At 49.2% G+C, this 13,033-nt stretch overlaps 1 protein-coding gene across 3 annotated transcripts in view; it reads left to right on the top strand.

Annotated features, from left to right (window-relative positions):
* GRB10 (growth factor receptor bound protein 10) overlaps positions 1-13,033 on the top strand; it is a 215,468-nt gene that overhangs the window by 190,888 nt on the left and 11,547 nt on the right. For 2 of the 3 annotated variants that reach the window (XM_068973463.1, XM_068973465.1), the window contains 4 exons: positions 7,442-7,519; positions 9,155-9,271; positions 10,110-10,176; positions 10,382-10,469. In XM_068973463.1, coding sequence (XP_068829564.1) covers positions 7,442-7,519; positions 9,155-9,271; positions 10,110-10,176; positions 10,382-10,469 — 350 coding nt within the window. The remainder of the gene's footprint in view (positions 1-7,441; positions 7,520-9,154; positions 9,272-10,109; positions 10,177-10,381; positions 10,470-13,033) is intronic. The other variant, XM_068973464.1, reaches the window with a different exon arrangement.

A 13,033-nucleotide genomic window follows, 5' to 3' on the forward strand; every position in this document is an offset into this window, starting at 1 on the left:
AGGATGGACTGGTTGGATCTCCTTGCCGTCCAAGGGACTCTCAAGAGTCTTCTCCAACACCACAGTTCAAAAGCACCAATTCTTCAGCACTCAGCTTTCTCTATAGTCCAGCTCTCACATCCATACATGACCACAGGAAAAAACCATAGCCTTGACTAGACGGAACTTTGTTGACAAAGTAATGTCTCTGCTTTTTAATATGCTGTCTAGGTTGGTCATAACTTTACTTTCAAGGAGTAAGCATCTTTTATTTTCATGGCTGCAGTCACCATCTGCAGTGATTTTAGAGCCCCCAAAAATAAAGTCAGCCACTGTTTCCACTGTTATCTATTTCCCATGAAGTGATGGGACCGGATGCCATGCTCTTAGTTTTCTGATTGTTGAGCTTTAAGCCAACTTTTTCACTCTCCTCTATCACTTTCATCAAGAGGCTCTCTAGTTCTTCTTCATTTTCTGCCGAAAGGGTGGTATCATCTGCATATCTGAGGTTATTGATATTTCTCCCGACCATCTTGATTCCAGCTTGTGCTTCATCCAGCCCAGAGTTTCTCATGATGTGCTCTGCACAGAAGTTAAATAAGCAGGGTGACAATATACAGCCTTGACGTACTCCTTTTCCTGTTTGGAACCAGTCTGTTGTTCCATGTCAAGCTCTAACTGTTGCTTCCTGACCTGAATACAGATTTCTCAAGAGGCAGGTTAGGTGGTCTGGTATTCCCATCTCTTTCAGAATTTTCCACAGGTTGTTGTGATCCACACAGTCAAAGATGTTGGCATAGTCAATAAAGCAGAAGTACGTATTTTTCTGGAACTCTCTTGCTTTTTTGATGATCCAGAGGATGTTGGCAATTTGACCTCTGTTCCTCTGCCTTTTCTAAATCCAGCTTGAACATCAGGAAGTTCACGGTTCACGTATTGCTGAAGCCTGGCTTGGAGAATTTTGAGCATTACTTTGCTAGCGTGTGAGATGAGTGCAATCATGCGGTAGTTTGAGCATTCTTTGGCATTGCCTTTCTTTGGGATTGGAATGAAAACTGACTTTTTCCAGTCCTGTGGCCACTGCTGAGTTTTCCCAAATTTGCTGGCATATTGAGTGCAGCACTTTCACAGCATCATCTTTTAGGATTTGAAACAGCTCAACTGGAATTCCATCACCTCCACTAGCTTTGTTTGTAGTGGTGCTTCTTAAGGCCCACTTGACTTCACATTCCAGGATGTCTGGATCTAGGTGAGTGATCACACCATCGTGATTATCTGGGTCATCAAGATCTTTTTTGTACAGTTCTTCTGTGTATTCTTGCCACCTCTTCTTAATATCTTCTGCTTCTGTTAGGTCCATACTGTTTCTGTCCTGACAAGCTGGTGTTAAAGCCAAGTGTCCCTCAATAGAGAGCTGGTTCCCTGAGTTAAGGGATTTTCAAGCAGAGAGCCCCCCTGCAGCTGGAGAAGGAACAGGCTCCTCTCAGGGTTCTGCAGTGGGGAATGTTCCAGGATGTACTATTAACAGTTCAACAGCACGGTACAGAAGGGTGTTAAGGGAGATCAGTGCATTTGTGGGGTGAGGGGTGGAGGTGCGTGTTCACATTTGCTGGTGTGTAAACGTGAGGCGGCAGGCGAACGTGGAGGCCGCTCACAGGAGCCTGGAGGCTGTGGGGCAGATGGGGCAGATGTGCAGGGAGGCCGTCAAGGTTTCGTGTTTGTGTGATTTCATTACTTTTTTTCTCTGCAAAAATATAACCTCTTTCGGAGAAAGCAAAAAGGAGATGCATTAGGAAGGGATACTGAGGCGTCCTGTTCCATGGGTAACAGGCAGTGATGTGGCCCTACTCTGACCCGGCCTCTCACGTGAGCAGGGTGGGCGTCTCTGTGCTGTCATAACCAGGCGCAGGGAGGGAGCGGCTGAGCTCGCAGCAGCCGTGATACCTGGCTGTTATTAGTGCCAGTGACTCGTGTTGTGTGTGTGCTGGCACAGTGTGAACGTTCTGGAGCATCCACTGTGGGCCACGCATCACCTCGCACCTGGGACCTCACTGCTCACAGCAGCTCTGTGCACACACATACAACCATCCTCAGAGCACAGGTGACGGACTTGAAGCCCATGACTTACCACACATGGCTGCTGGCACGGGGCTGAGGCAGCAGCAGGACCCCAGCGTGCTGGCCCCAGAACTCCATCCCTGAGCAGCACTCTCACTGCCTCTCTGAGAGTCTCCAGGAAACAGATCCATCCATTCCAGACGTGAGCCTGTTGTCCCAGCCACACTGCCCCGAGGGAACCACTGACTCCACCTCCCACAGCGCCGTCCTGCAGGGAGGCAGGGCCTGGCCCGGGTCACTGCAGCAAGGCACTGGTGGCTGGAGCCTTTCTCAAGTGGACAGCAGTAGCGTCATATCCTCCCATCTTGGCTGGCCACACCCTGGGGCTCCTGCCTCTACAGAGCAGACAGCATCAGCCTCTGGTGTGAAGGGTCCCTGACAGACATCCAGGTCTCCTCCCTGCCTGCCCTCAGCTCCATTCATCTTGCTCAGTGCAGGGAAGCATAACTGGAAGACAAGGTCCTCCTTGATGACCTCACCCTGCACCCCCACATTGCCTCGATAACAGGATGTGTTGTGCTCCAGAGACCTGCACCCTTCAAAAGTGCTGGGGAACCTTCTCAAACACCTCCTGTTCCCCTGGCCCTGCGGCATCACCAGCTTCTTGGACTGTGAGCAGTGGTTCAGCCAGTGGTCAGTCTTGTCTTCTTCACAGGGAGACCTGTCCTCAGGCTGCAGGGACCTGACCTGGAGAGGCTCGAGGCTCCCTTCACTTTTCCTTGCTTCTGCTGTCATGTCCAGGGGCCATCCTGCCTGGCTCCCCCAGATCCTCAGAGCTGGGATGACCTAGTGCTTGGAACATAAGAGATGCTCAGAAAATGTGCACTGAATGAAAGTGGAAACTGACCCAAATACCTGTCTGGCTTTTAGTGATGTTGCAACAGCAATTTGGATGCTATAAAAATCCCAGGGTGTTTTTGAGAGGAAAGTCTTCCTTTGAGTTAACTTAGGACCTTCCTGTTTCTCTTAAGTACCAACCCAGTTACACCTCCTTTAGAATATATGTGTGCCTATATATATATAGCTCAAACCTCCTGGGGAGGAAACTGGCTAGTATCTGCTTTTGTTCCTGTACCTTCCTACTACAGTGTTTCTGAAGTGATTTCATAGACTCCAGGGGCTGTGCAGGGAGTGTGAAAACTGTGTTAGTTACCTACCATATCCTTCCTGTGACCCTCCACCTTCTAGAAGCTTCTTAAGCTATGACAATTCTTCCCCAAGAGGGAGATCTTGCTTCATCAACACAAGATTCTGTAGGGCAGTGGTCCCCCACGCTTTTTGGCACCAGGGACCAGTTTTCTGGAAGATAATTTTTGCACGGACTGAGGCAGGGTGGGGTGGTTTCCAGATGATTCAAGCACATCGCATTTATTGTGTACTTTAGTTCCGTCATTATTGCATTATACGATGAAATCATTCTACAGTTTACCGCAGTGCAGAGTCAGTGGGAGCCCTGAGCTTGTTTCCTGAGCTCAGGCAGTAATGCAAGTGATGGGGAGTGGCTGTAAGTCCAGATGAAGCTCCACCCGCTCGCCTGCTGCTGTGCGGCCTGGATCCTGACAGGCCGTGAACCAGCACGTTTGTGACCCAAGGGTTGGGGAACCCTACTCTAGGGAATTCCCTGGTGGTCCAGTGATTAGGACTCAGCGCTTTCACTGCTAGGGCCCAGGTTCAATTCCTAGTGGGGGACTAAGATCCTGTAAGCCACCCAAGCAGGGCTAAAAAGTACATATAATTTTTTTTTAAGTCTGGAGTTCTTAAAGAAGCTGTAAAACAACAACAGCAAAACAAAGCAAAAAAACCCCACAGGATTCTGTAATGAATTCCTTAACATGGAAAAGGCAGTTAAAGTGGATGTGGGGCACAAAGGCAGCCAAGGAGCCTCCTACCTGGCACAGGCATCTGGAGCAGAGGTTGCTCACAGCACCTGGAAGCGACACAAGAGCAGGGACTGAGGAGTTGTGTTGGGTAGAGGCAAAGTGTCCCAACTCTGCTGATAGCACCGGTGGCTTGCTGCAAGCTCACCATATGCCACGCCCCTGCTTGGAGCTTCATGTTACCCCATTTGATTATCATGAGAACCTGGGGGAAAATTCCGCCCTCACAGTACAGTGAGGAGAGAGTGCTGGGAGCGTGGCTGGCCAAGACTCCATGTCCCTAGGGGACTTTCTTGGGAAGCCCAGGTGGGACTTGGAGAATGGCTCAGGGGGGGTTCCAGCCTCCCATCTGGTGGTGCCACCTGCCAGCACGCAGCCAAGCTCACTGCCTCTTTGGATCCCAGAAGTTGAGACCTATGGTTCCCGAAAGCCAGTCCTCTGACTGCTGAGAATTTGGGGAAACATCTTCTCTAGGGCCAGGCTTCCCTGGTAGCTCAGCGGTAAAGAATCTACCTGCCAATGCAGGAGACACAGGTTTGATCCTTGGTCCGGGAATATCCCCTGGAACAGGAAATGACAACCTACTCCAGCATTCTTGCCTGAAGAACCACATGGAGAGAGGAACGTGGTGGGCTATAAGTTCGTGGGGTCTCAGAATTGGACACAACTTAGCGACTAAACAACAACAACTTCTCTGGGGCACAGCAAAACAAAGCAAATGGGGACAGTGCAGTCAGCTTTCCACAAAGCTGTTAATAGTAATAGCTGTGTTCACAGTAATGGCTTTATTCTTTAATCTGAGTGTGTAAATTTAGCTAATTTAAACTCTCTAAAACTCTGATTGTCGGATCTACTATTATATCAACAGTGTTTTATAAAATATTGTTGATACGGTGGTAGATCAGCAATTAATTTTGGCGTGTACGTATGTTGTCTTATTTGGAAAATTAGATGCTAGGGCTTAAGACAGTCACAGATTTTTTTTTTTTCCCCAAAAAAATCTGATTACTTCCGGAAACCTAAAATAATGAAACTCCCTGACGTAGGCCTTCCCTTTTACCTTCTTTCCTGCAAGAAGATCTCTCAAGTCCAGTGGTTCCCAAATTTTATTTTTATGTAGCAGAGCCCATTTCCCCATTCCCCCATTTCAATTTTTGTTTAGAAACAGCCACCACTCATAGCATCTCTGAAGCGCATTTCCACCCTGAAACAGTTTGAAAGCCTGCCTGCCCCATCCCTTCCTGCCTCTTGCCCACCTACTGCACTGCATGGTGTGTGAGCAGCCCCCAGTTCACGCCTGTGTGAACTATAAACACAGATGTCTTTTCTACATGAACAGATGGAAACGGGGAATTAAAGTACATGAGAGTAGAAAGGAAGGAAGGAGGGTAAAACCCAGTCATTTTGAAAATGGGAACAGTTAGGACAGACTTTGCATGTCTCCCTATGTTGTGCTTTTAAATCAAGATGAAATGGGCATTCTTTGCAAAACAGAAAACCCTTAAAATTAACTGGAAAATCTAGAGGGAGAAATTGAACTCCCATTTAAAAAAAAAAAAAAATGAGTTCCTTTAAACTTTGAGAAATATTCAAGCTCTGTGTTGTGTAAACTGTAACAGAACCAGGAATAAAACTGTATGCTGAGGTTTTGGTCACCTCCACCCATCAGGGCCTGTGCTGTCCTTTTGGATACTAGTCAGATGTGGCCATAGAGATTGCATTTCGTTTTTCCCGAATCCACATTCTTCTCTGTGTGACCAGAGCTCCACTCAGCAGCCATTTGAATATGAGCCTGCTGACGACAAAACCTCTCCATGTTTATTTTGACTTTGCTTTCATTATTGAGGGAACTTTTCACAGTTGATCAAGTCCTAGATTAGGGGTTATTTTATCCTGTGCTTCCCCCTTCCCATTGTCTTCTGACTCTCATCATGCAGGTTAAAAAGTTAGCTGTCCTTCTTCTCATCGCTTCTTTGAAAATACCGAGTCTTTCTCTGGTTGCTTTTACATTTTCTCCGTTTCTGTTTTGCAGGATGCTCTTGGCTGGTTTTGTTTTTTTGTTCCTTTTGTTTTGCTTGTATCCTGCACCTAGATTCTGTAGCTTGGTGTATCTTTATCTGTTTGGAAAATTCTTGGCCATCATCACAAGCATACTGCCTTTTCATACTGTTCGTGGAGTTCTTGAGACAAGAATACTGATGCGGTTTGCCATTCCCTCCTCTGGTGGACCACGTTTTGTTAGAACTCTTCATTACGATCCATCTATCTTGGGTAGCCCTGCACAGCGTGGTTCTTAGCTTCCCTGAGTTACACAGGCCCCTTCTCCACAAGACTGTGATCCAAGGAGATCAAACAAGGTAATCCTAAAAGAAATCAACCCTGAGTATTCATCGGAAGGACTAGTGCTGAAGCTCCAATTCTTTGGCCACCTGATGCAAAGAATCAACTCATTAGAAAAGACCATGATGCTGGGAAAGATTGAAGGCAAAAGGAGAAGTGGGTGGCAGAAGATGCAGTGGTTATATAGCATCACCAACTCAATGGACATGAATTTGCGCGAACTCCAGGAGATAGTGGAGGACGGGAGCCTGGGAGTCACTAAGTTGGACATGACTTAGTGACTGAACCACATCTCAAACCTTTGTTTTGATCTGTTCTCTCTCCTCCTGTCTCACTGGGGTGTGACTGTATCTATGGTAGACATTTTCGTCATGTTCCAAATATGTTAGCTTCAGAAGTGAGTACTTACTGCTGGTTCTTTAGCTGGCAGTGAGCTCCCATCTGTGAAGAACAGTGAAGAGGAAGATGCAGCCCGCTGGATTCCTCTTTCCTCTTCCTTTTTTCTTTTCTGTGTGGTTTGAAGGTGCAACTGAGGAGTGCAGGTTGAAACGGCAGGAGTGTAGGAGGCTTTGCAGGACGCTCAGTGCTTATTGACTGAGGAAGTAAAGCCCAAACTGCTGAGCTGGTTGGGCAGGGAGGCTGGTGGTTAAGAAGAGCACTGGTTTGGAAGCAGGATTGTACATTCAAAACCTGAATCCTTACTTTACCATGACCTTGAACAACTTGCTTCACTTGCTTGTGTTCTCTTGTTTGTGAAATGAGGATAAAGTACATATTTCATAAAATGGAGAGAATTAAATAAAAGAGCAGCATAAAGCACTCAGAGCTTGGCCCATAGCAACATTTAGTAAGGCTAATTGTTCTTGCTAGTCATTATTATGTTGTTACTTCTTTGACCACTTCCTGCCCACCCAGCACCCCCAGACAGATAGTGGTAACTGACTGTGGAGTGTTGGTGGTGGCAGGCCCAGAGACAGGGCTCTGTTGGGTGCTTATTCTTAAGTTCACCCAATCGTCGCCCATTATTCTATATGAGTGTGCTCTTGAGTGCCAAGGGTTTGCCCCATGTGGGGCTTTAGGGCTCCGGATGCCCTGGTGACTGACTCTGGCCCTCCTTACCTCTTCAGTATGGGATGCTCCTTTACCAGAACTACAGGATCCCACAGCAGAGGAAAGCCATGCTGTCCTCCTTCTCGACTCCAGTGGTAAGTCAGGCTGCACCTCTGAAGCCACATTGCTCTTCAGCTGCTGCATCAGCACGGGCTGTGGGCATCTCTTCTCAGATGAGGCTGCCCGGAGAGCCAGAATATCCTACCAGTGTGCATTTCCCAGGAGAGGGGCTTTGTCGTCTCAGCAGTGTGACTGCTGGGAGCAGATCCCTGTCTACCCACTCCCCTTTCCCACATCTCCCTGCAGCGTTGCTTTGGTGAATGGCTCCCACTGAGAGCTCCGTTCCAGTGTTCAGAAATGTTGACAGCAGCGCCCACGTCTACTGAGGAGCTGCCTTCATTCACCACCTTCGCTTCTGTCCATTTCAGCTGTGGGTCCATGGTGCTGTTAACCATGATTCTTGAGTCCTTGTGAAAATTGAGATTGTAGTGAGTCTTCCTGGGATCTCAGGATGGAGTTTATGTCCCAGAGGTGTAGAAACACTTCATCCTCCCCAAATATGATCTTAACACATTATTGACTGGGCGATGTATCAACACATCTTTTGTTATCCAAATGGCCAGGAGTGTCTATACATTTTTAGAAAGTGATCGAATTAACGTCACTGTGCGAAGTTGTTAGATCTTAAAATTGATCGAAGGTTCATAATACAGTTTGTGATTATTGTTATCACTCATGTTTTGCTCCATTAGGTTTTTGTAGCACCTTGTGTATATTATAAATGTGAAATTTTCAAAAATGATGCATCGAGAAATTTTGAGTGAAAAATTTTTCAGTGAATTTTATGCAGATATTTTCTCTGAGTGTCTGAATGACATATATGTTAGTGTCTCAGAAGACGATAGTTCTTCAGAATATAGTTCTGATTCAGACTGTGAATATCAGACCAACAAAAAGACAGAAAACCTTAGTGATTGATTCTGATGCAGAAAGTGAAAATGAAACTCATGGTGCTGGAGGAAACTTTACAGGGGTAACTGTTGAATGTGACAACCTGCAAAATGTCAGTGAACGAACAGAATTAATGTTTTGGCCAGCCAAAATAAAAATCATCACCAACCATAGGTGTTAGTTTCTGCAGAAATCCCCCAGTTGATAATGAGTTAACAATCTCTGGATGTCCATTCCTCAGAGATGTCAACGTACCCACAGAAGCGGTGCCCGTGTTTCTGTGAACTAACTTACCTGAGAAGGGATTTGGCTGCTGGTGAGGGCTTGCTCACCTTTGACGTTAGCATTTCTTGGATGAGTTTTTGTGGGGTTTTTTGTCATGGAGGAGAAAGAAAGAAGGACTTTACTACTTTGCCAGGCAAAGGGGGGCCACAGCAGGCTAGGTCCTCGGGAACTGTCCTCTCCTTTGATGAGTTTTAATTCTCATTGGAGACCCTGTGAACGACCCCACGGGTGGACACCAGTGGCCTCACCAGCAGCTTCCGAATATCTTCAGAGAATTGGAAGGTTTCTTTCCTCTTCTTGAGAAAAACCAAAGCCATTTTTCATCCCAGGGCCCTTCAGACACTGAGTGTTCTGTCCGATCCTTGGCGGGGGGGTCCTTGCTGTCCCTTTGCTGCCCCCTCCCTGGGTCTGCACAGCTCTCCCACGCGGTGGTTCCCACCTGCTGCTCCGCTTGCTTCCCCGCGTCTCAAGAATCCACGGCCTCTCCTTTGCAGCGCAGCGTCTCTGAGAACTCCCTTGTGGCAATGGATTTCTCTGGGCAAACGGGAAGAGTGATCGAGAATCCAGCTGAGGCCCAGAGCGCAGCCCTGGAAGAAGGCCACGCCTGGAGGGTAAGACTGTGGCCCGGTCCCACCCCTGGTCTGCCCCAGAGAAATGGCCCTGTGCTGGCGGCAGGGATGCGGTACGAGGGAGGAGGGGTGGCTGTGAGTTCTCGCCTGCAGGAGGCTGTGGCTTCCCTGGGCTCCTCCACACCCCCCAGCACCTGGTCACCCCCACGGGCCGTCCCTGGGCTCCCATGGAAGGAGGGGCAGGAGCAGAGCCCTGAGGCCCCGTGGCCCGCAGCCCTGTCCCTGCTGATGTGTCCTCAGGGCCTCTGGGGAGAGCGCTGGGCCAGGCATTCCCATCGTGGCTCAACCGCCGACCAACCTCCCACCCTTGAACAGTCTCTTTACTCTGAGACTCAAGTTCCTAATCTCCAGATGGAAGAATTTCGCTCAACTTCCAAGCTTTTCTGAGCTTTCAAGGCCACTCTGGCTCAGAAAGCCTCCCCTCAGAAAGCTTCAGCTTCACAGTGTTCGGAAAAGGAGAATGTGCCCAAAGCCACAGGCCTGAGTCCCCTGTGGGAGCTCCTGGTTTTCTCCTAAGGTGTGTCGGGCACTGTACTGCGTGTCTCCCGTGTGACGGACGCAGCCCGGCTTCAGTACTGGGATCGTTAGCAATACGCCGGAGTGGGATGCTTCTGGTTTCACTTTTAACAACTGTGACCCATAAGCTGTCTGCCCTCCTGCTCACACGGGAGGGGTCCTTGTGACCACGTGGGACTGGGCAGCTGTCGTCCCGCCATCAAGGGCCTTTCACCCGGCCAGCTTCCTGCCGCGGTGTGTCCCAGGTGGCGCGGTGATTGTGTTCGCGGCTCACTTGGCGCTGACGCGGGGATTTCTTTTGCAGAAACGAAGCACGCGGATGAATATCCTAGGTAGCCAAAGCCCCCTCCACCCTTCCGCCCTCAGTACAGGTAAAGACGGCATGTTGGCTTGATATTGTTGTACATAAATAACATAAAAGCGCCCCCAGCCCTCCCCAAGCCTCACGGCGGGCCTGGAGTGCAGCGCACGCAAGCTGGGAGCGCAGGAGTCGGGGCCCCGTGTGGCCCGAGCATGCTTAGCAAGGCGGCTGCCATGCACGGAGCCCGGCCTACCCATCTTCTCTGGTCCCCACAGTGATTCACAGGACGCAGCACTGGTTTCACGGCAGGATCTCCAGGGAGGAGTCGCACCGGATCATTAAACAGCAAGGGCTCGTGGATGGGTAAGGGACTCATCCCGGGCGGGAGTCTGCTGGGCTCAGCTCCTCAGAGCATCTTCCCGTGTGTGTGTGTGTGTGTGTGTGTGTGTGTGTGTGTAGGACGGGGGCCGCAGAGGGGGCGAGGGTGGTGCAACAACCTCGTTTTAAGTTGGAGCAGTGTGCTCAGGAGTATGAAGGTGGTGCAGGATTTGCATGGCTAGGAAGTGGACAGAACGGCAGTCCATTTGTCCAGACCCCATAATCCTCCTCCACCTATTTGATGCGGTTGGAACAGCCAACGAACACACTCTAATTAATAAGGCAGTAGGCAAATGGAAAGGTGGCTTTTTGCCTATACCTTTTACTTTATGCATTGTATCTTTGACTTTTGCCCCAACTACCCCAAACCTCAGTGGCTTAAAGCAGCGAAGCTGTATCCCCTGTTCACAGTTGGTGCAGGTTGGGTGGCTAGTCGCACTGGGGCCTGAAGAGCTGGGGCCAGGATGGCTGCACTTATATGTCCAGTGGCCAGTGCTGCTGTGGATGGGTGATGAGGCTGCTGGGTGCAGGCCTCTCACATGCTAGCCTGCCTGGGTCCATGCACTTCACAGGCATCATGGGGGCCCTCGGGGTAAGAGGTCAAACCCCAGTGCACAAGCACTTCTTAAGCTGACACCTGCTTGGACAAGGCAAGCCACACGACCAGGCTCAGCATCATGGGAATGCGAGGGATCTGCCTAGAGTGGGGCTACAGCTGTGTGAGGGCCCAGAGGAGTGGTCCCTGCGGAGCTCAGCCAGAGTTCTGTCTCCAGGCCCCAGAAAAGAGGCCCTGAGGAGCTGGTTGGATGCTTTGGTCCATCCTTGTCAGAGTTGCTTCTCACTGGGTCTACTCAAAAAACAGATTCTTAGAAGCTGCTCAACTCAGAACACTCCTTTTGTTGTTTAAGTACTTCATCTTTAAAACGTTTTATTATGAACGTCTGAGAATTCAACTGAGGGAGGAGAGTGTAACAAACCACGTCCGCCTCTTGCACAGCTTTAGAACTTGCTCACCTGAGCCTGTCTCTTCCCCTTCCTACATTTTTATCATTATGTTTTCTCCTTCTTCCTTCTTCTTCTGGAGTCTTTTAAAGGAAATCCCTGACACTCAGAATTTCTACCAGTAACTGTTGCAGCGAGTGTCTCTGTGTCTTTTGACATAGCCACAATATCGTCTTTGCACTTGAGATAAACAGGAATTTCTTATGTCCTCAGAAGTGCCGCTGTGGTCCTGCACAAAGTCCTTTACTGGACTTGGTCTAAATGGGGAGCCATCCATGGCATCTGGTTGCTGCGTCTCCAAGTGTCCCTAAGTAGAATAGGTCTCCCGCCACTGCATTTTCTTTCCTCTTTTTTTTCCATGTCTTCCCGTTGTTGAAGAAGGAGGTCGTTGGCTAACTGTGTGCTTGTGGTTTCTTTGACTGTGTTCCTCCGTCTCCCTGGCTTCCTGTGCAGTGTGGGCAGAGCTGCGGTCGCTGTGTGTCTGCACTCCTCGCCCCAGTTGTCCTGTTTCCCGATCCTGGGCTGGGCAGGGGTCTGTATTGTCAGCCTGGCCCCCAACCCCCACCCCCACCCAGCTCCCAGCTCCCAGGGTCATTGTTTTATTAGAGGTTACAAAATCGCTGTTTTCTAATTCTGTTATTCCTTCATTGTCCCTTCCTTGAAACCCTTTCCCCTGTCACATATTTGTATTTCTGGGAGAGGTAACTGAGTGCTTGATTTTTTTAAAAAATATGTCTATTTATTTATTTTGGCTGTGTGTGGGGCTCTTATTGCTAGGGTGGGCTTTCTCTAATGGCGAGCAGGGGCTGTCCTCCAGTTGTGGTGTGCAGGCTCCTCCTCGCGGCGGCTTCTCTTTTTGGAGCACAGGCTGTAGGGCGCGGGGCTCGGGAGCTGCGGCTCTGGGTCTGGGGCGCAGGCTCTAGGGCGCAGGGCTCGGGAGCTGCGGCTCCGGGCTCTGGGGCACAGGCTCAACAGTTGTGGTGCACGGTCTTGGTTGCTCTGCAGCGTATGGGACCTTCCCAGACCAGGGAGTGAATCCATGCCCCCTGCTTTGCAAGGCAGACCTTCAGCTACTGGACCACTAAGGAAGCCCGAAGTGCTTGACTTTTCCCTTTTATTTGTCAATTTCTCTTTTTCTTTTGGGGGGTATGTAATTGCTTTAGAGTATTGTGTTAGTTTCTGCTGTATAACGATGTGAATAAGCTGTTTGTATCAATACATCCCTACCCTCTTGGATTTCCTCCTATCCCCACCCCACCCCTCTACATCATCACAGAGCAGTGTCAGTTTCCAGGATCGTCATTTGTTACCCTGCCGTCTTCCAAGGCTGACAAATGAGGTGTTGTGTTTTGTATTTTAACTCTGGTGATGAGCTTGATGCTGTGCGTTCGACTTCTTTCAATCCAAGCTTAATGTTCTTGATTTTCTGGATGCTTTCTTTTGGGCTCGTGGGGTGTGCCTCTCTTAAGTTGGTTCCTGAGTTCTTTTGACTCAAAACTAATAAGGTTTGTTTTCTAGCTGTGACACATTCTCTTTGATGCCCTAAC

The sequence above is a fragment of the Capricornis sumatraensis genome, chromosome 5 (genome assembly GCF_032405125.1).
Source record: "Capricornis sumatraensis isolate serow.1 chromosome 5, serow.2, whole genome shotgun sequence".
Lineage (NCBI taxonomy): Eukaryota > Metazoa > Chordata > Mammalia > Artiodactyla > Bovidae > Capricornis > Capricornis sumatraensis.